This window comes from Electrona antarctica (assembly GCF_951216825.1).
Source record: "Electrona antarctica genome assembly, chromosome: 7".
Taxonomy (NCBI): Eukaryota; Metazoa; Chordata; class Actinopteri; order Myctophiformes; family Myctophidae; genus Electrona; species Electrona antarctica.
In genome coordinates this window covers 38,648,321-38,670,184 of record NC_136812.1, presented here as the reverse complement: position 1 = coordinate 38,670,184, position 21,864 = coordinate 38,648,321, and the positions used below count along the sequence as shown (strand labels likewise).

The 21,864-nt window shown below is 42.6% G+C and overlaps 1 protein-coding gene across 1 annotated transcript; it reads right to left on the bottom strand.

Moving 5' to 3' along the window:
• Positions 1-186: 186 nt before the first annotated feature.
• On the bottom strand, positions 187-19,542 carry LOC306926096 (uncharacterized protein). The gene is made up of 22 exons (XM_079505356.1): positions 19,452-19,542; positions 18,539-18,706; positions 16,730-16,796; positions 15,802-16,197; positions 14,673-14,786; positions 13,428-13,568; positions 11,254-11,379; positions 9,103-9,225; positions 8,229-8,351; positions 8,001-8,123; positions 7,133-7,255; positions 6,793-6,915; positions 6,393-6,518; positions 6,016-6,144; positions 5,688-5,780; positions 5,478-5,573; positions 4,499-4,594; positions 4,210-4,305; positions 3,662-3,763; positions 3,249-3,354; positions 2,704-2,820; positions 187-1,902 (listed from the first exon to the last, which is right to left on the bottom strand). Exons 2-22 carry the CDS (start codon positions 18,695-18,697, stop codon positions 1,827-1,829), a joined length of 2,655 nt encoding a protein of 884 aa, XP_079361482.1. The 5' UTR covers positions 18,698-18,706; positions 19,452-19,542; the 3' UTR covers positions 187-1,826.
• Positions 19,543-21,864: the final 2,322 nt, after the last annotated feature.

Genomic DNA, 21,864 nt, shown 5'->3' with positions numbered 1-21,864 from the left:
GTCCGTCCGTCCGCCAGACGGTCTGTCTGCCTGCCTGACTGTCTGCATAATGCCAATGATTTGATAGATAACTATCGGTATTATTGGGACAACAGACCATAAGCTCAGAATAAAGTGATTTCTGAACTTTGAATAGAGTGGGTCTATGGGATAGCAAAATCAACTGGACATGCAGAGACTGCCATATGTAAAGATACAAAACAAATCTTGCATTTAATAACATTCAGCTGCCATTACATACAATGAACTCAATGAACATTTCGGTTCTGCAATATACTAACACACAAGTGTAAAATCACAGGATGTAAACCAATTTTCATAGGATGTAACCCAATTTTGTGGCATAGAGTCAAAAGTCTTGAATCTCAAAATCATTATGGGTCTGTGCTTGACGAATACCTTGGAGTACCTTTAGATTTGCTACACACTAAAGGTCCTTTCAGATGTGTATCGATTAACGCAGACGTTGTCGCCTGGATCAATGACAGGTCTGCTCCAGGTCAACGCAACGCAAGCGTAAAAAAAAAAGGCTAAACAGAATCCAGGTCTGGTCAGTCGCGGGCGTGTGCACATAACAAGCACTCACTCGACAATTTCACGTAAATATGCTTGCGTTGTCGCCCGTCGACTTCTCCGCGCGTACAGAAAAAAAACACAGGTCTCATTGACAATGAATGAATGAATCGCCCATTTGAAAGGACCGTTAGGAACTAATTCATATGCAAGATGTTGTTGGAAATTAGTTCATATTGACAAGCGAAATGGAGCTTATCACAAGTGAATCTATGAAAGGCATACAACCGCGCCTACAGTACACTTTTTGACTGTTCAAGTTTAAACATTGTGTATGTCAAAAGGAGATGTACAGTATTGTTCTCATATTGTTCTCTCTCTATTTCATCAGTTTTATAGCTAGGACAGATTTATCTCTGTTTTCCTACAATTGTTTTGTTACATTTAGACATCCATTCTTAAAAGAGAAGCACATGACTCTGTTGGAATTAGGCAACTGTACAGCCAAAGGTGAAAGCCAACACTACAATGTGTCGTGGTGCAATGCGAAAATCAGCTCTTGTTGGCAGCAAGCAACACCAATGTGTGACGAGGTATAAATTAAGCGGAGATGCCTCAACTGCCTTGCAGTGATTACACGACACATCCCTGTTGCACAGTGAAACCTCTGACCCTTTACTGTACAATAGATACATTCTGCCCCATGACGACAAAGAAGCGACTATTTTCTGCGTATTGTACAATAACGGGGGCTTAAATTGTATGAGTAAATTATACCATTATACACAATTACACCATTGCTTTTGTGTTTTACTCAGTTCAACAATTCATAAATGCACTGCTTTGTCTTTTGCGCATTGTTTTTTGAGGACTTCCTTCAATTACAGAAAAACATCAAATAAAGGTAAAAAGAAAAAGACAAAGAGGGGCGTACAGTTGTATGTTATGGTTGTTCTTATTGGTGCGTCTATGAATTCCTCCTTCCATTATGAAGTTAGAGAACTGTCAGAGCAATTGCCCTTTAACCACGTATGCCCTTAATTGCACGATAAATAGCCAAACTTAATCTAATAGCTCAGAACATGCTTGTAGATCTGCTAGATCTACAAGTTCACAACGGGACGATAAAAAAGGGACGGTAGGTTGAAAGTGGTTAAGTGGTCCATGACATACACCCCACATTGTTAGGCCATAATTGCTCTGTTATGTTAAAGATGTTGTGTGAGGGTAACACTGGACTGTACTGTGGTCATGTTGCTGGGTGGTCTACCGGGCTTAGTGGGTATACAAGGCTTGTACTGTATGTGTCATATTCATCTCCCCTTCTGCGGACACTGGATTTTGTAGCCCACTCTGTAGGCCTGGATGTACACACGAGCTTGGTTTATCCTGCATACAAACAAAGTATTAGAGAGTATTATTGTAGACCTGCCAAAAACAAAGAGTGTCTTTTTTGGACATGTCATTTCTGTTAATGTGTTCTATAAATTCAAGGTAACCTGTATTTTTCAATTTTTGTGACAGTAGTACTACACAACCATAATTGTTTTTAAATGGCATTTCTTCTGTTGTCCACAGATTTTACATTTGACAGATTAGATAATTAAAAAAATCACACCTGTGTGAAGTGTATTGTTCAATATACATGTATTGTTATAGTTACTGTACTGTACTGTGGTCTGTATACTGTATTGTAGTGCACTGTGCTCTCTACTGTAGTGTACTCTGTGCCACTTTACTCTGTGCTGTACTCTACTGGCCACTTTAGGTGGTGCAGCTTTCCATGCTTGGACATACATACAGACACAGGGACAGACATAGCTCCGTAATGGAGCGGAGGCACCGCTAAAAATACAACTGGGAAATATCAAATATGCGTATAAAAAGTGAAACATGAGCCACAAGCACTGAGAGTAAATAAATACAAAGATGAATAATGAACCAATGCAGTTTATTTCAATAAAACAATGTTTTATTGATATCATGTCATGATGATAGTCATTCCCTCCTCGCTCCTACAAAATCTGACCTTACATTTTTTAACCAATTAAACCAGAATATCTGTCAGAGAGAGGTCAGTCTTTCCATAACATAGATGGTATTTACAATATTGAAACCTGCATTTTGCACCTGAATTAGTGTGTGTGTGTGTGTGTGCGTGCATGTGCGAAAGAGAGAGAGAGCTGTTACCTGTATTTTGTGCACAGCTGAACTCCCAGAGGGCCACAGCGGTCAACATAACTCTCCCTGAAGCCCTTCCTCACAGCCCGAGCCATGCTGACAACAGTGGTTACCACGGGACACGTCCTAGTGTGCATGCACATAGAAAATCATTAAAACAATAAGGAACATTGAGACTGACAGTTCACTATCCACCTGTTTCCCAAGGAGCTTACTGGGGGTAAAACACAAGGAGGCTTTGAGAAGGAAGAGAAGTGGTCACGTGACTGGGCACTTTCATGACACTTTCATGGACACTTTCATGGGAGCCAAACTCACACCGAAAGTGCAACGAATACATGGCAGTGAATGGAGCCGGCTGGACCAGCTCATAACAAACATTATTTATGAACAATTGAGACCTTTGTCATATAATCGGTTCAGGAATATAAAAGAAGACATATCACAGGTTGTTTTCTAATCACTTACTTTTTGATGTGCACAGAGTGCACAGTATATCATTTTATCTGAGGATCTAAACAGCAACAGGTATATATTCTTTACGTTTTACTTACAGTTTCTCACAGCGCAGACCAGCTGTGCCCTCTGGACAGGTGCAGGTGTTGTGAGGACTGCAGGTGGCGCCATGCTGGCATGGGGGCACACATGGAGTGGTCACCGCTAAAGACACAATTCACACCAACACACTTGAAGCTTTTGTCATCACTGTAACACATGCACATATAGTATGCCTACACATGCATAACAAAGCTTGCACACATACCACAAACAAAATTTGCAGGCACGCACGCACGGACACACACACACACACACACACACACACACACACACACACACACACACACACACACACACACACACACACACACACACACACACACACACACACACACACACACACACACACACACACACACACACACACACACACACACACACACACACACACACACACACACACACTGACCCGTTTCACAGAGACTCCCAGTATAGCCACTCGCGCAGCGACATCTGTTGAGGCCCACACATACACCTCCATTTTGACATGGTTTCTGACACTGCACTGGCTCTGAGCAGAGAGAAATGCATACATTCAGTCAGTGTGTCATACTGCAGCACTAGAAGTATACTGGAACACTCTTTTGTATTGTGTTGGGTGGTGGCAAAAAGGGAAAAGGATTGTGCCCTCTTAAAAAAAACTAAAAAGAACTCACATTATATTCAGATGTATATGAAGTATATGAAGTATATGAATGAATGGTGGATGAATGAATGAATGAACGAATTAATGAATGAATGAATGAATGAATGATATATACTGTATATGAAGCTGGATATTTAGTTTGTGGTGACAACTGTTTGGGCTTTAGCACATGGGAAAGTCAATTGTGCTTCTTGTTCTCTAATCAACATCTAAATGACAGAACATACTTGCCGCTTCAAACTAATTTAGTTATAAAAAACACTGATAGTTGTGTTCAAGTAGAAACTTGGTCCCGACTTGGTCTTTGTTACCTATCTGACAGCGAGCTCCCTGCCACCCTCCGACACACGTGCATTTGTTGACATCCGCACACCTTCCCCCATTCTGACAGGCTGGTGTGCAGAGGGCTGCGGGAAAAAATGAGCACAGATCAGCGACTTCTCCCAGTTTTTTCTGAGCAGCCTAATTTTGAGAAACAAGGCTTTACAATACATAGACAAACTCTTTCATTTAATACAATTGACCTAAATCGACCTGAGAATGTCAAGTTTGACATCCTTAGAGTTCATTTCACACCGAGTGTAGATACGTGGTACTCACGTGACAGGCACTGAGGGCCAGTGTAGTCAGAGGGACACTGACAGGAGCCGGGCCCCACACAGCGGCCTCCGTTTGCACACGGCAACTCACACACCGCTGAAAGAAAGACAGACAAAGTGGAGAGGAAACCAAAAAGACATGAAAGAGGTAAACAAAAAAAATCAATTAAGTTTGTTTATGTGTTAAGTGTTTGTTTTATGTTTTGTGATTGGAGAATACACAATGAAGAGTAGACACAATGTAATGCTTCTATGATAATGCTATCATAGATAGATACTAGCTGTGCAACAGTAGGCACATGCGTGCGCACGTGACATGACAAATACGGTGGCCATTTGCCCTCTCCCCGAGTATGATGTAACAGCTAAATTACATTTTCACATTACCAATAAAGTAAAACATGCACTTGAATTGGACAAAGAATAGTATGACTTTTCAGACTACAACAACAGCGACCTCTGCTGGAAAGCTATGGTCTTAATGTGATCCAATTAATTGACAGGCTTCTTTGTTATCATCATTTTCTTATCATCATTGGTTGTACAGCAGGTTTCAACTGTGCTCGCAAGAACTACAGCTTCCTCTAGAGATGTTTATATGTCCCAGACGAAAATTACAAGTGCTATGTTTTATAACGAGGTAGACAGCCATTAATTAAGCCGAAGGAAAACTGCACTAATCATAAGGGCATATCCTTGCATGGCACTCATTTCAAAGGTTAAATGCTGCTTGCTATGCTGCTGTTACTACGTACAATTACAATTTACAATTTACAATTTAGGCATTTAGCAGACGCTCTTAATCCAGAGCGACTTACATTAAGCAATAACAAAAAGCATGGCATACATCACATATATAAAAGTAGTTATCATGAAACATGCGTAAGCTAAGAACGTAACAGTGGAGTATCTATGTAAACTATATACTATATTATATATTATACGTGTGTGACTCTGTGAGCGGATGCACTGTACAGTACCTGTGTGACAGCCAGTTCCTGTCCAACCAGGAGGACACAAACACACGTTCCAGCGCATACAGGTACCTCCATGGGCACAGGGTGGTGAGCACATGGCTGAAACACACAAATGATACGTAGCCTGCGAGTTGGTTCAGTCAGATAGACTTGAGGTTAACACGCTTGTGCATTATCCCGTGTCAGACGCCATGACATTCAGTATGTTTGTACCTGAGCAGCCCAGACCAGGGTAGCCCGGAGGACAATCACAGGTGTTTGGACCCACACACACTCCATAGTTCTGACATGATGGATTACAGACCGCTGTAAGGATGCGAGGTCGGAGGAAAGAAGAGAAATAGTTAGCAACGAATAAATAGATGAAAGTAGCATGTGAGATGGTTGACAACAACAAACACTGTCCCCTGTACTGTTATTATCACAAATCAACAGTAATAATTGAATAATAAAATAATACTGTAGAACAGTAAAGTTGTTATGGTCATGCATTTCTGGCAACAACTACACGATTACAGACAGATTTGGAATAGTGACTCACGCTGGCACTTTGTGGGGTTATCAGTTCGAATTTCATAGCCCTCCCTGCAGGAGCAGTTGAAGCCACCAGGATGATTCACACACAGCTGCTCACAACCTCCATTTGTGAAGTCCCCACATTCATCCGCATCTGAACAACGAGAGAGGGACAGAGTGAACGAGCGAGGGAGGAGGGGAGAGATGGTGATATACGATCATAATCATCAAGATACAACGTGCCAATGTATCAATTTACATTAAGATATATTGTGATCATTTATGTCAAAAGGTGAGATTGACCCAGTATTGTGACTGAGTGCAACAATCTTCTTTAACCCTCCAACGGACGGCGGGACAGAAAGACACAGACTGACTGATCAACCAAAGATGGGGACTCACCCACACAAGACCTCAGGTCCTTGTCCAGCTCCCATCCTGACCTGCAGCTGCAGTGGGGGTGTCCCTCAGCTGTCATGGTGCAGACATGTTCACAGCCACCGTTTCGCTGCTCACACGATGTTACATCTATGTGGCAGGAGGCAATGAGCCACATTAAGCAAGGGATAATTGTCAGCACGCGCTGGTCGTTGTTTAAAAATAACACCCGACAGGATGAAGTATTATTCCAGGAAGCTCAAATGCAATACATTTTCTGCATAAACAGGTTTCTACTCACCGTGCGTGCACACGCACGCACACACGCACGCACGCACGCACGCACGCACACACGCACGCACGCACGCACGCACGCACGCACACACACACACACACACACACACACACTTTGTGAAGTACATACTGACACAGCGGAGGTTGTCTGTGTGTAGGAGTAGTGGAGTCGCACAGTGACACGTGTGCCCTCCAGGTGTGTTGGTACAGGTATGGGAGCAGCCGCCATTCTGGAGCTTACACTCGTCAATGTCTACACACACACACACACACACACACACACACACACACACACACACACACACACACACACACACACACACACACAGACACTTTTTATTTTTTATAATAAATATAATTTAATATATATAATTTATAATGATACATGAGCATGCCTCAGCTTACTAAAATAATTAACTTGAATCTAATCCGAACCAGATCCACACTAATTATAATCACTGGTAACTGACCCACACAGCTGCGGCTGTCGATGTGCAGCTGGTACCCGGATCTACAGGAGCACAGGAAGGAACCCTGGACGTTGGAACACACCTGTTCACATGTTCCGTTCAGGGCCAAGCACTCGTCCACGTCTGAAGGATCAGAGAGAGGGGGGTTTCATCATGCCTGGTATGTACTGTATGGGCCTAGCCCTGGTCCAGTGCGTCAGTTTCTCACTGACGCACTGTGGGGATCGCCTCCACTGCTCTAGCAAAATGTCCCACTGTCGTGGAGGGTTTAGAATTCCCCGAAAAGAAACAAAACCAGGTAGCTACTCACCGAAACAAAGCTTGCTAGACCTAGGAAAAGGTCTATTCTCCAAGTTGGGCAGCGTCTCAGGTCCCCAGCTTCTCTCTAAAATGCACTATTTTTGTCATGAAATAAAATGCATCCAAGTGGATCGGCGCAGGCACAACCCGGAAATGCCGTAGTAAAAGAAGTTACTCTGTCCGGTACATTGCTTTATTAAAATGGCACAAAGTGCATTTTAGAGAGAAGCTGGGGACCTGAGACGCTTCCCAGCTTGGAGAATAGACTTTTTCCTATAGGTCTAGCAAGCTATGTTTCGGTGAGTAGCTACCTGGTTTTGTTTATTTTAGGGGAATTCAAAAACATCCACGAAAGTGGGCAATTTTGCTAGAGAGCAGCAGAGGCGATCCCCACAGGGCGTCAGTGAGAGATTGAAATGAATGTTAATGTTGCTTCAGTTACATTTACCAGCTGTCACAATGTCTGGAAAGAGTCTAGCCTGATCTGATGCAACAACAAAGGGAAAAAAAGTTCTTTCTTTCTTTCTTTGTAGGAAAATGACCTGAACTGATGATGTGTTCACCTCACCTGAGCAGTTGTGTGCGTTCTTGTCCAGCTGGTATCCAGTGTTACACTGGCAGCTGTAGCCTCCAGACTCGTTGGTACAGTTGTGTTGACAGTGACCGTTGTTCACAGCACACTCATCAACATCTGAACATAACACAATGACCGTTGTATTAGCCTGTATTATCAACATTATGGTAGTTACTGGCAACATGTAATGTATTATAACAAACGGACAGTCTCCTCACGCACCAAAACAGGAGTGTCCGTCTCCATTAAAACCTTGGTAGCATTGGCAGAAGTAGGAGCCAATGATGTTGCCACAGCGAGCATTGGTGTCACAACCGTGAACACCCGATGCACACTCATTCTCATCTAGAAAGAGAGACATATACATAGATATACAGATAGACAGAGACATATAGATAGAGAGACAGAAACATGATATTCAATTAATATTCTTTGCATGGAATGATGCATAATAATGCATGAAATGTATAAATAAATATATAAAATGTCTGTTCAGAACCATTATGTCCACAAGAGGGCGCTTGTAAGCAATAAATTGCATGACAATGTTCATGCAGAACTATCAATATACAGAAGGTATAAACCAAGTAAAATATTTGGTTAAAAAAATGAAAGTCGGTTCCATTCTTTAATAGTTTAGTTGTTCAGCAAAATCCCTGGTGCAGTTTTGTTTGACCGGTGCCAAGTCTCCTTTTGTTGTGCAATCACACAATGATTGAGGCTTCCCATACTTTAGAGCAGGGGTGCCCAAAAGGTAGATCGCGATCTACCAGTAGATCACAAGGGCTGTACAGGTAGATCACATGACATGCCCCTAAAAAAGTATTAAAAAAAACTATTTTTGGCATCTGCCACTTGAATTAAGGTGACTTGATTCATTGATTGACATCAAAAAGGGCCTGGTCAGCTCAAACGACCTACCTATTCCATTTCTTAAAGCCAGCGCCGCTATTCCATATTTAAATTATTTTCAGCAATGGTATAATATTATTTTTTCGGTAGGTAGATCTTGTTGAGCCAGTCATTTTGAAAGTAGCTCTCAAGTCAAAAAAGTGTGGGCACCCCTGCTTTAGAGGGAAGGCTATTAAGCGCTTACCTTCACAGTGTGTGCCGTTACCACGGTAACCTAGCCTACAGATACACTTGTAGCTCCCAAGAGTATTGTAACACACGCCTCGACCTTCACAGACCCCGGGACTCTCCTTACATTCATCCACATCTGGGACAGAAGAGGATGGAGAGAGAGAGAGAGAGAGAGAGAGAGAGAGAGAGAAAGGTTCTTCACATGGATGGTAAACAGTAAAAGCTCCGTTTTAAAGAGTTATAAATGAACACCGGGGATTGTACCTGTGTGTATCCATGGAATTTAGTAATTTACTGTGGAATTCCCTGCCCCTCAATACCAGAAAGCACGCTGGCTGGGCCAGGCTAGGTCAAGGTTAATTGGGCAAGCTGAGCATTCAGTCCAATCAGCAAAGTATTAAGCGCATGCACTGTATAAACCACTCGCTAGCAAGGAGTCTCTCTCTCTCTCTCTCTCTCTCTAGCATAGCAGGCAACAGTGCAACACTATCTCTCTCTCTCTGTTTCTAGCACAACAGCGCCACTTTTTCCCCTACTGGTACTCTAAACATTGAGACATAGGGCTGATTCATACTCCTATTTTGGGGCCGAATAAAAGTCGGTTCGGCTCTGTAGAGCCTACAATGTGACTGAAAATTTCTGACGAGCCGAAATCATTTCGGCACTACAGCGCCGCAACAGCGGTAAAATAGGAGTATGAATCGGCCCTTAGTCACATAGGTTAGGACATAGTCACATAGGGACATTGCTGTTCCATGGAGTGGTTGCACCACTCAAAAATGAAGCGCTTGATGCCAAAGGCAAGGAAAAGAGATAACACCACACTGCATTAATGTTTCATTATTAGTGGTTTGCTGATCAATGTTGTGACCTTGTCTGGTACAACAACAACAGCTTAGATCATCTCCAATTTGCTTATAAAAGTCAGAGAGGAACTGATGATGCAACTATCAGCCTGTTTAACACCCTGTCAAAGCATCTCCAAGTCCTCTCCCACTTTGCCAGGGTCCTTTTTATGGATTTTACCTCTGCTTTCAACAGCATGCAGATACACACCCTTCAGCAGAGACTCATTGACATAGGGGTAAATGGAGGTATTATCCATCTTGTCAGAGATTTCCTCTCTGACCGTCCTCAACAGGTCCGTGTTAATGATACTCTGTCCGACATCACTGTGCTTAACACCGGTGCTCCACAGGGGACTATCTTATCCCCCTTACTTTTCTCCTTATATACAAATGAATTCCAGGTAGACCAGGATATGTTTCATTTGTTCAAATATGCGGATGATATGGCCCTGGTTGCCTTACTGAAGAAGGGGGACACAGTGGGGGAGGAAGCATACAGAGTACATGTGTCATCTCAATGTGATCAATGTGACAAAAACAAAATAACTTGTCATTCATGAAAAGGAACCTGTGCAGTCCATTACAATTGGTGGACAAATAGTGGAGGTAGTAGACACTTTTAAATACTTAGGCACATATATTGACAGCAAACTCAATTTCAGTGAAAATACTGACCAGATTTTTAAAACTTGTAACCAACGCCTCCATCTACTACGCAAGCTCAACTCCTTTAGAGTGAGCAAGCATATTATGGAAACGGTCTATAAAAACCTGATAGGGAATTTTGACTTTTAATATGGCAATGTGGTATGGAAATCTAAATGTAAAAGGAAGAGGCAAGCTGCAGCGAATAGTAAACCTAGCATCAAAAATCATTGGGAAGAGACAGCAACAATTAGGCTGTATCTACAAGGAGGTACTTCGTAAAAAAGCTGTCAAGATAGCAAACGACCCCTCTCATCCACTCTGCAGGGAGTTCGAGCTACTTCCCTCTGGTAGACGGTACAAAGTGCCAAGAGCTAACCGTAACATTTTTAAAAATTCCTTCATACCAAATGCCATTAAGGCACTAAATGATACCATGTCTCGCTAGATTTGTTTGTTTTTCCAATGTATTTGCCACTGTTGTCCTGCACTTTTTGTTTTGCCATGAGAAAATAATTGTGTTAAGTGTTGTTGCTGTTGTTGTAACTGTTTGTTTTTTACTGTTGAGACCGAAGACAAATTTCCATACGTGGACAAATAAATGAAACTAACTAACTAACTAACTTGAAGTTAGATGTTCTAACTGGGTGTAAAGCATAGTGTTGACTTACCAACGCAGGCAGGAGATTCTGCTCTGAAACCCGGCTGACACTGGCAGATAAAGCTGCCAGGAGTGTTTAAACACACATTCCCCAGCTCACGACGACACTGCTCTTCAAAGCTGCACTCATCCACATCTAAATGACAGACAGAGAGGCAGCCTATTACAAAGTGAAAGATCCCTTTCTGTTAAACTTAATTTATACATCATTTATGCTTTCCCACAGGAAATTAACAGATGTTCAATTGAAAAACTCAATGCATAACCTTTTTTTTAATTAGCTGCTAGCTTTGTCCTGCAGCTGAGATTTGTGTCCGCAATGTTCCAATGCTAAATCCGTAGTGTGCGACAGTGTCATACGATGAAGTATAAGTAGCTTAAAGTGGCAATTGGTCTTGTCGTAAATCTTTGGTTTGAACTAGGCTTAAGCTTAAAATCCCTGCACCATCAATGGGCTCTAGATCACTGTTTCCCAAACACTGGGTCACCCATGGGTCGCGGACTCATATCTGCTCTGCTTACTTTGAACTGGACAGCTTGCAGGTATGAATAAAAGCAGTTGCATATTAGTTATAATGGCCTTTGTTGTTGAAAAAGATTACCGTTAGCCCGAATCTTAACTCTAGCATCACTATGTTCCCTATATCGTTGCTGTCGGGCTGATCTTTGTATATTTCAAGTTTTTATGTTTTTTCCTAAATGAATGCCCTACTTTGTCATAATCCAGTGTCACACCAAAGTAGCAAAAATAGCCGATCTACAAGCTCACAATTGTCTGCGATTTGTTTTTACATATTTGTTTAAGTGAAAGGGAAAGTGGTTAACACGAAGCCCGCCAGAACCATAGAAACCGTAAATAAACTTTAGTCTGTCGCCCGCCAAAACCATAGGCTATATTCTTTAATCCATGTTTTGATACAATCGAGTCGATAGCCGTCTCCCGTTAGCATCCCAGTGTAAAGTGTGACACTGGCCGGCGCCATTTTTTAGATGTGTACGCATCCACTTGCACTCTATGTGCTGCGTTCAATGGCCTGTATCTCCAAATCGGCGCATTGAATGTCGTTTCTGGTCAAAACAATGTTTTTCAACGGCCGACAGCCGGCGCTGTGATTCTCGCGGTCGGGTTTTTTCTGCACCCAGCGAGACATCAACAACCGGTCAAGAGACCACACACGCCATTACGTCATCGTAACATCCGGTTACGGATATTTGGCTCTTCAAAATAATGGTAGAAAGGGGGAAAACCGTGGCAATGCGCAATAAATAAATACATTAATCCTGGCGGGGGATGGGTAAGTGTGTCTATGGGTTTTATAAAAAAACAAAAACAATGTAACACCAAGAGCTTGTGACTAAATAATAACTACATTGGATCCATTGGTCTGTGCCATTTTGAAATTGGGCTAAACAATCAGTTCCCAACACTACAATACTTGACCATAGTGTCGCTATAGGACGAAGAAAAAACATAAAATGTAATCACCTGTAGGTTCCGTAATGCAATTCACCATTTGTCAGACTTCTGATTGATCCCTGACTGACTAACCAGCAGGCTCTTTCCGCCCTGGTTCCACCTTGTTTATGTTGAATTTGCTAAAACATAATTTTTGGGAAAAACTAAAAACAAACATTATATGCCCAGTCTCAATGCTGCACCTGTGATGTTCCGATGTTCCTTTTTACTGACACCAAGGGCAATATCTTGCGCCACCCCTTAACCCTTATCCCTAAACTTATTTGCCATTTTTTACTATTAAAACCTTTTAAAATAGTTCAAATAGCTGATCTACAAGCTCACAACGTGTAGATGTAGATCGGCTAGTTAAACTATTTTAAAATGATTTTCAAAATAGTAAAAATGGCAAATAAGTTTAGGGATAAGGGATAAGGGTGGCAAGATGGAGCCCCAAGTTTAAAATAAGAAGAATATCAATACGAAGCCACTGAAAAACATGTAATTTCAATGGTAGTGGATGGAGAGAAAGGATTTTTGTCCAACCACAAAACGGCAACCAATGGGTGAAAAGAGGGGCACAAACAATGCCGGATTTGGCCACGCTGGGCCACGACCCGAAATACCCGTATGTTTGTCTCAAAGAATACATACAGCACTCTTCTCAGGAATACTTACCGTATATGTAAGAGGAAGAGGAAAAGTAACGGTACAAACATAAGCCTCACCAACACAGTCCTGTCCCTTCAGAGCCATGACATAGCCCAGTGCGCAGGAGCAGGTGAAGGAGCCCGGAATGTTTGTGCACACAGCATCCCCCTTACAGGCCTGTAGACCTGTTACTGCAGCCAGCGCACACTCATCTATATCTGCTCCAACACACACAAGTATTGGGATTAGGCCATATTTATATGCACTTGAATAATGAAGGGTTTACCACCTATCATTCCCACTCAGAATAAAATTTGTGCATAACTATGCACACGCATCACTGGGCTCTTCGATATGTGCCCAATTACCTCTAAGTAAACGTCAAAGGACAAATAACCCAGTTGTTCAAGGTTCCCTGAGGATTGTCACCTCCCCCATTCGGGCGAACTGCAATTTTGTTCCATCTCTTACATACCCTTCATTTCGGCAGTGGCATGGAAAGGGAATTAAATATGTGAAAGATCTATTCAAAGATGGGCACTTCCTTTCTTTTGAGCAAATGAAACAGGTTTTTAATATTTCACAGTCAAACTTCTTTAGGTATTTACAAGTACGTAGCTTTGTTGGAAAATATTTCTCTTTGACAACTCCACCAATTACTTGGGTAGACGAGTGTTAGAGTTGGGATCCGGTTGACAGGGGCATCATTTCTAGGCTATATGACTGCATTCAGAGGGTGGCTTCCCCATCACTTGAACGTGTGAAAGGGGCATGGGAGGAGGAGTTAGGTATGGACTTACCAGATTTTACCTGGCAGATGGCAGTCTCGCTGGTACACTCATCCTCAATATGCATTAGACATGGTTTGTTACAATTTAAGGTTTTACATAGACTACATTTATCCCCTGGCAGATTAGCCACATTTTATCCAGACTCAGACCCCCCCCCCTTCATTTTGCACGCATGCACGCACGCACGCACACACATTTCTACTACTATAATAAAGGGGGCATGAACAGAAAGTTGCCATTTTTAAGCCTAAAGCCAAAAATAGGCAATCTACAAGCGTCGTTGTGCGACGAGTTGTGAGTTTGTAGATCAGCTATTTTTGGTGTGAGACACAGCTGCACAACAAAGTATAAATCAGGGATAACTCCAATCCCAACCCCTGAATCTAACCTCTAAAGGTCTAACACGCACACGCACACACGCACGCACGCACGCACGCACGCACACACACACACACACCCACACACACACACACACACACACACACACACACACACACACAGAGTCTCTCCCTCTTTCAGAGGCTCACGTACCATGGCATCCTCCTGCACCCATCAGGTAACCACGGAGACAGCGACATGAGTAGGAACCGGGTGTGTTAGTACACCCAGCATTGGGACCACATGCTCCAGGACACTCATCCACATCTGCCAAGTAGAAAGATGTTATTGTGCCGTAACAGTACACAGGTTCTCAACCTTTTTCATGTCAAGGACCCCCAAATTGATCTGTAGTATGTATATGACTATGGATCCCAATCAAAATAATGTTGTGCCAGGGACCTCAGACTGTGACTGAAATGTTTGGTGATGGGCAATGTCTATTGCTGTTTTGTCGCTAATAAATATTTTTGGAGCATTCAAAAGTGAGTTGCGAGCCCCCGCTTTGTTCTACAATTTCTGTTTTTACAGTTTGGCCCAACACCAAATAACGAAGGATGTGCATTATATAGTTTTCTCTGATCTGCAATGTCCATCCCGGAGAAAGAAACAACACTGATCATAATTTTACATGTAGGTTGTTATATTCAGACAAACTACAAATAACAAAGACTGGCTATGATTTGAGTCCATCTGCTTGCTCCATGTTTTCTTTGTTTTTTTGGTTGTTGTTTTTTGGGGGCTAGGGGCAGAGAGAGAGAGGAGAGACATGCAAGACAAAACGGTGGTCATATTCAAACCCAGGTCCTCGCTCTCACAAAAACTCAATTTTTTAGGTTTTTTGCATAAAGCAGTGCTATTGAACACCCTTTACGTCTGTGTGTTGTTTTGAAAATATTAAACCAATGAAAATTAGTAAAAAGTGCTTCGGACAAAACCTCTTAACTCCATTGGACCCTCAAACTGTCTGCTAAAGCAACTAACTCCACCACCTCTCCCCCTCTCATGGACGTATTTGACAATATATAAAGTCACAACACCAACTTTGATTTATTGCTTTGTTTTCAAAATACAAGGGTTTCTTAATTTCCTGAACATTTAAATATTTTTCATTTCCTGAAAAGGAGTTTCTTCCCGACAGCAGAGATATAGCTGTCGGTTCACTAACAGGCTTTCAGTTTAACTTAGCTGTGGACAAACCGAGAAAAACGAGGGCAAACATGGGCAAAACGAGAAAACAAAACTTTGAGTTGAAGATTTCTGTCTTTATGTGGAGTCTCACCCTGACACTCTGGGCCGTCCTGCAGGATGAATCCAGGAGGGCAGCTACAGCCGTCACCATCCTTCACCAGGCCAAAGGGACAGCTACAGCCGTCACCATCCTTCACCAGGCCAAAGGGACAGCTACAGCCGTCACCATCCTTCACCAGGCCAAAGGGACAGCTACAGCCGTCACCATCCTTCACCAGGCCAAAGGGACAGCCACAGCCGTCACCATCCTTCACCAGGCCAAAGGGACAGCCACAGCCGGCATCCTCTCCAAGAGTCACCTGGTTCCCTGGGCATGATGTCACAGTAGTCTGAGTAGTGGGCCCAGGATGAGGACTGGGGCCTGGTGGAGCTGTACTGGGGTTTAGGGCTGTGCTGGGATGAGGGGCAGCTGTGGTTGTGCCATGGGCTGTTGATTCAGCAGAAAGGAGAATTGTAGAATTCAACTCACGTTGCATTATTTGATTGAGTTAGGTTTTCAGTGTTAGTCTGATACAGAGCTTGAAAACCTGAATACACATAAATATTAACGATGAGAAAGATCAAATCTTAGTTAAAACAGCGGGATGGCCAATACAAGAAACAAGAGAGAGAGGGGGATATTCCATCAGTAAAGTGTAACAGTTGAGAAAGAGAATCCGTAGTAAACACGTCATATACGATGAAAATAGCTGATATACAAGCTCACAATGCGTCGCACAGTGAGCTTCTACATCTGCTATCTTCACTGCGTGTATAAATTCATCATAAGCCTACGCTATTTTTGAGAATTTTCGGCTAACGATGACATGCCCAAAATATGGACGCCATATGGTGGATAGGCAAAACATGTGTTTCAACTCTAAAACAAGGCTTTGTCTCCACTAAGGAAGAGAATTATTAACGGTATGCAAATATCCCAGCACTTATACTGTACAAGCCAGGAGAACAAATAGACTCACGTGCAGTAGGTTTTTGAGTTGTTACGCTGACACTGAGGTTCCCAATAGCATTCTCAATCTCTTGGTCCTGAAACAGAGGAGAGCCTGCTGTAATACAGAGGGAGAATACATCAAGAAAATAGCAGATCTACAAGCTCACAACTTGTTCTTTTGAGCTTACTATAGTTGTAGTAGTGAAAATGTAAAGATTTATTTTTTTCCCCATGTAATTGTTGGGGACATTGTTTGGGAAACACTGCTATAATAGATTTCAGATTTGTATTGAAGAGATAGCTCCTTGAGATGAAGCATCTCATTTTCGAGGTGAGCCCATCAAAACATAAACAACAGATATAAGCAATACAGATGCAGAGCAGACATACACAGATAGCTTGCTCATCCTCTCCCACACACCCCACCAACCACCACACCATCAGCTGTTAAACAACAGTAGAGAAAGAACGGTACAGTACAAACTAGAAAAAGGTCACAGGTCTCCACCAGGTTAGGTAGGTTATTGTGGACTAATAGCTGAACCCAGACAAGACTGAGCTTCTGTTCTTCCCAGCTAAATCCTGCCCTATGCGGGAGCTAACTATCTCCGTAGACAACGCCCTGGTAAAGTCTGTCCCGACAGCCAGGAACCTTGGTGTTGTCCTGGACAGTCAGCTCTCGTTCAAAACACACATCACAGCTGTCACTAGATCCTGTAGGTTTACACTCTACAACATACGACGAATTAGACCGTTCCTCACCCAGGAGTCAGCCCAGCTCCTAATCCAGACAACAGTCTTGTCAAAACTTGACTATTGCAACTCCCTCCTTACTGGCCTACCGGCATGTGCACTTAAGCCCCTCCAACTGATCCAAAATGCCGCAGCACGCTTGGTCTTCAACCAGCCAAAATTCTCACACGTCTCCCCCCTTCTCCGCTCCCTCCATTGGCTCCCGGTCGCTGCCCGCACAGAATACAAAACTCTGATGTTGGCATTCAAAGCAACCAAAGGCATGGCCCCCCCATATCTCACAAGTATGATCGTACCCTACAAACCCTCCCGCTCACTCAGATCAGCCAACGCAGGGAAGCTGGAGGTACCTTCACTAAAAACGCCGGGACAACGCTCCACACGTCCCAAACTCTTCTCCCTTCTGGCTCCAAAACTATGGAATGCACTTCCCATCGCAGTCAGAACTGCAGCCTCACTCCAAATCTTCCGCCGTAGTCTGAAAACCCACCTCTTCAGACTCCACCATGGCCCGTAGCACTTGCCCTAGCCTAGCCCCTTAGATAGCACATTATGTAGACTTAGATAGTATTTTAAACAGACTTATAGCTTGTTATGTAGACAGCTCTAGAATTGCACTTTATGTAGTCATAGCACTTTATAGTACACATGTATAATATATTATATAGTATAGTATGTATAGCTTACATAGATACTCCACTGTTACGTTCTTAGTTTACGCATGATTCATGATAACTACTTTTATATATGTGATGTATGCCATGCTTTTTTGTTATTGCTTAATGTAAGTCGCTCTGGATTAAGAGTGTCTGCTAAATGCCTAAATTGTAAATTGTAATAGCTAATGTGAAAATGGTGCCATTTCTTCTTACGCCTTTCATGGCAATTGGACGCTGCATTCATCATTTGAGGCATTAGCCCCATTTTCGCTGGTGCCATACAGGTGTCTAAATTAGGCCTACAGTACATATGAATATCAAGTATCAAATGGGCTACTGTTTCAAATAAGAATGGCAACACAATCATTGCTGTAATACAGTTTTGTTTCAGACATGCAGACATGACACCAGGCATAAACAATCACCTGCATGTTGATGGCTGTCTCAGCACCAATGTCACCTGCCTGTGTCTCAACCTGTTTGAAGACCTCATTCTCACTGTCCTGGGGTATGGTCAGAGGCTCTGCCATAGAGAGAGCCACCAGCACCAACACAGCCCAAATGAGAGACTGAAGGTGTGTCATCCTCCAAATCTATGGGGAGAGAGAGAGAGAGAGAGAGAGCGAGAGAGAGAGAGAGAGAGAGAGAGTGTGTGTGTGTGTGTGTGTGTGTGTGTGTGTGTGTGTGTGTGTGTGTGTGTGTGTGTGTGTGTGTGTGTGTGTGCGTGCGTGCGTGCGTGCGTGCGTGCGTAAAGCAGAAAGAAAGACAACGAACGAATACAACGTGTTGGTGATACGGCAAGATCAATGAGCTCACACTCACACATCATGTTGTAAAGTGTAAACTGAGGGCTGAGAGAGTCACCAAATGCATGTCTGCCTGTCTGAACATGCACGTAAAGAGACAGATAGATGAGGGTGGTACGGTACCCTACCCTGTCATTAAGTATAGAAGAACATCTCCAACCCCCTGTGCTGTGCTGTCTGCGTTCAACAAAAGAATTCCACATCCGCAGCGCTAAATGGGAGCTTTAATTTCATGAACAAATATGAAGTTAAACTACTCGTCACCAGACTTTTTAGATTTTTTTCTGGAGACAACTGGAGAGTTTGAGTATATATTCGGCGGCCGGCGCCTGTGATACAGTAGGGCAGGCCTATCTTGTCCACATTCAAGACATTTATTTATCCACGTTTTTGTTTCTTTCTCGAAAGATCGATGGAGTAGCCTAGTAACAATAAGCTACACACACACTATCAAATAAATAAACGCAAATAAACAAATTAATAAATAGGCCTAAGTGCATACAAAGTTAGGTTAAACAAACATTTCACTCACCCGTGTTAACTTCACTCCTACAAAGAAAAGAGGGTTCGGGTCGAGGTCACCTGGAGCGAGTGTTCCAGCTCTCAAACTATACGCTCCCTCCCTCGTCCCTCCTCTGTCTCTCCAGATGTCTTTAGTGTGGAGCAGCTGAGCCGAAAATCTCCCGCAAGCCAATCTCCCAGTGCAGGGGGCTGTACTACTAGGCTACTCTACTCCACTCACTCACTGATTCCACATCCTGCCCAGGAACTCTGCAGCCTACTTCCCATTCCTTTACATCCCCAAAGGACCACAACGCAGGAACAACAACCCCAACAAATCTCCTTAAATCCCTGTTATAACAAGCGGCCTGCATCATGGCCCTGCAGGGAGGGGGCCAGGGAGGCCGAGCGTGCCCTGGCTCTGAACCACGAGGTCATAAACATAAACCATAGTGGTTCTCAAGACAAGGACACCCCAAATTTATAGCCTATATTATTTTGTCACGGATCCTCATCTGAAATTACCTTTTCCCCCCAGGGACCCCCATTTGAATAGATATTTAAAAAAAGACAACAAAAAAAAAGACAAAATAATTTATTTCAAAATATTTCACTTAAATCTTTTTTTTGAGTGGTGTAAACCACTCCTACAACTGGCTTTTGTGTGCAGAAAAAAAATGAGCATGGTTGCTATGTTCAAAATAATTTCTGACGTAATTAAATCACACCCGGGTGAACTGGATGACCGTAGCAACCATGCTCATTTTTTCTGCACAAAAAAAGCCAGTTGTGAAATCACATCCGGGTGTGATTTCATTACGTCAGATCAGAGCTGATCAGGCTATATAATACCTTCATTACGTCAGACATTACGTCAGACCACAGCTGATCATGCTATATAAAACCTTACACCACTCAGTTCACACGGGTGTGATTTTTAAATATATAACAGAGCTGCAAGATCGGACCCATCACCCATGGGTATCCCCGCACCCTACTTTGAGAACACTCATACATAAACTACTCACAGTGAACAGCAGGGTTTCGGAAAAACAAGGTTTGAACTTTGAAGTATGTCAACAAGACATAAAGAGAACTTACATTTCACATGAGGAGCAATAGCTATAGGGTGGATGTCCCACATACAAGTCACGACTCCCACCAACTCCCAAATAAACTATTCAATCAGATAGCCTATAAAATAAGTCAATTCAATTCTAAGGAGCTTTATTGGCACAAGGAAACATTTACATTGCCAAAGCAAGTGTCCCCAAATTGAAAATGGGGAAAGTATACAGTTGGAGGGGACAGCATTTTGTAAACAGCTATGTCACATTGCATCCTAGCACCCCTTTAGCCTACAATTAAATGTTAGATTGGCCTAGAATGGACACTGTTCTGCAAGCTAAATGGACCCGTAAGAGCTAGTCAATTTGGTTCCATTTATATACTAATATACAAAACTGAGGGTCCTCAAAATGAAAAGGTCTGAGAATCATTGCTATTGGTTATACCGCCCCCACCCCCATGTCAGTCACATCCAAGTATTTATGCAGCCACACTCACAAACATCAGCCATAGACAGCTTTATTGGAATTCCTCTGAAAACAATGGCATCAGCATATCATACTGACGTAATAATATAGACCAGATGGCATCAGTGCACATGTAGCCACAATCGTGCTCAAGCTGTCATTGTTCATTTATGGGTTTGTAGCCCCACCTGATTTAAAGACATGCATGCACGAGGCAGAGAGAGTGACAATGAGGACATATAAATGCTTGAAACTCAGCAGAATCCTTTATTAACAAAGGCATAATGGAGCAACATAGAGGCACTATAAAGCAGCAACAACAGTTATGGAAATCTGTATCAATTGGAAATGGTTGAGGTCGAGTCAGAGACACGTCACATTAAAATAAGACAGACGTTTTAATATATGAGCTCATGGGAGAAGTACATTAAACATTTAGGGTGGTGGCACAGTAATTCGCAGGGAACGAAGGGAGCCTAGTTATATACAAAGATAAGAGGGGAACTGTTTGCGTCAAGGAAGTACTATAGGGACCAAGCTGTAAATGATAGACACCAGACTTGTGTCATGTCATCTTGACTCTATGATTATATTCAGAATGTCAAAACATAAGGCTAAGGCAAAAGGCGAACATAATATAATAACAATATAACTAAGCAAGGTATAATCCTTCCACAATTCCTCCTCAACACCAATCGAGAAATATCGATGAAACAAAGTCATGGCCATCATATCAGTATATGCTCTATTCTATGACAAGTAGTGGTTCTCAAGGTTTTCTGAATTAGGGCCCACTAGAAAATCTCTAAAGCGTTGGTGGCCCACCCATCTGACCTTTTTTTTTTTTTTTTTTTTTACTTTTTTAAATATTGTTATATTATCAATATCAATAAAAACAATAGCTTTGCA

Coding starts and splice junctions, on each gene's coding strand:
- LOC306926096 (XM_079505356.1), bottom strand. CDS start 18,697: ATGACACACCTTCAGTCTCTCATTTGGGCTGTGTTGGTGCTGGTGGCT. Junction 4,595..5,477: donor AGGAACTGGCTGTCACACAG/GTACTGTACAGT, acceptor TCTTTCTTTCAG/CGGTGTGTGAGTTGCCGTGT. Junction 4,306..4,498: donor TGGCCCTCAGTGCCTGTCAC/GTGAGTACCACG, acceptor TTTTTCCCGCAG/CCCTCTGCACACCAGCCTGT.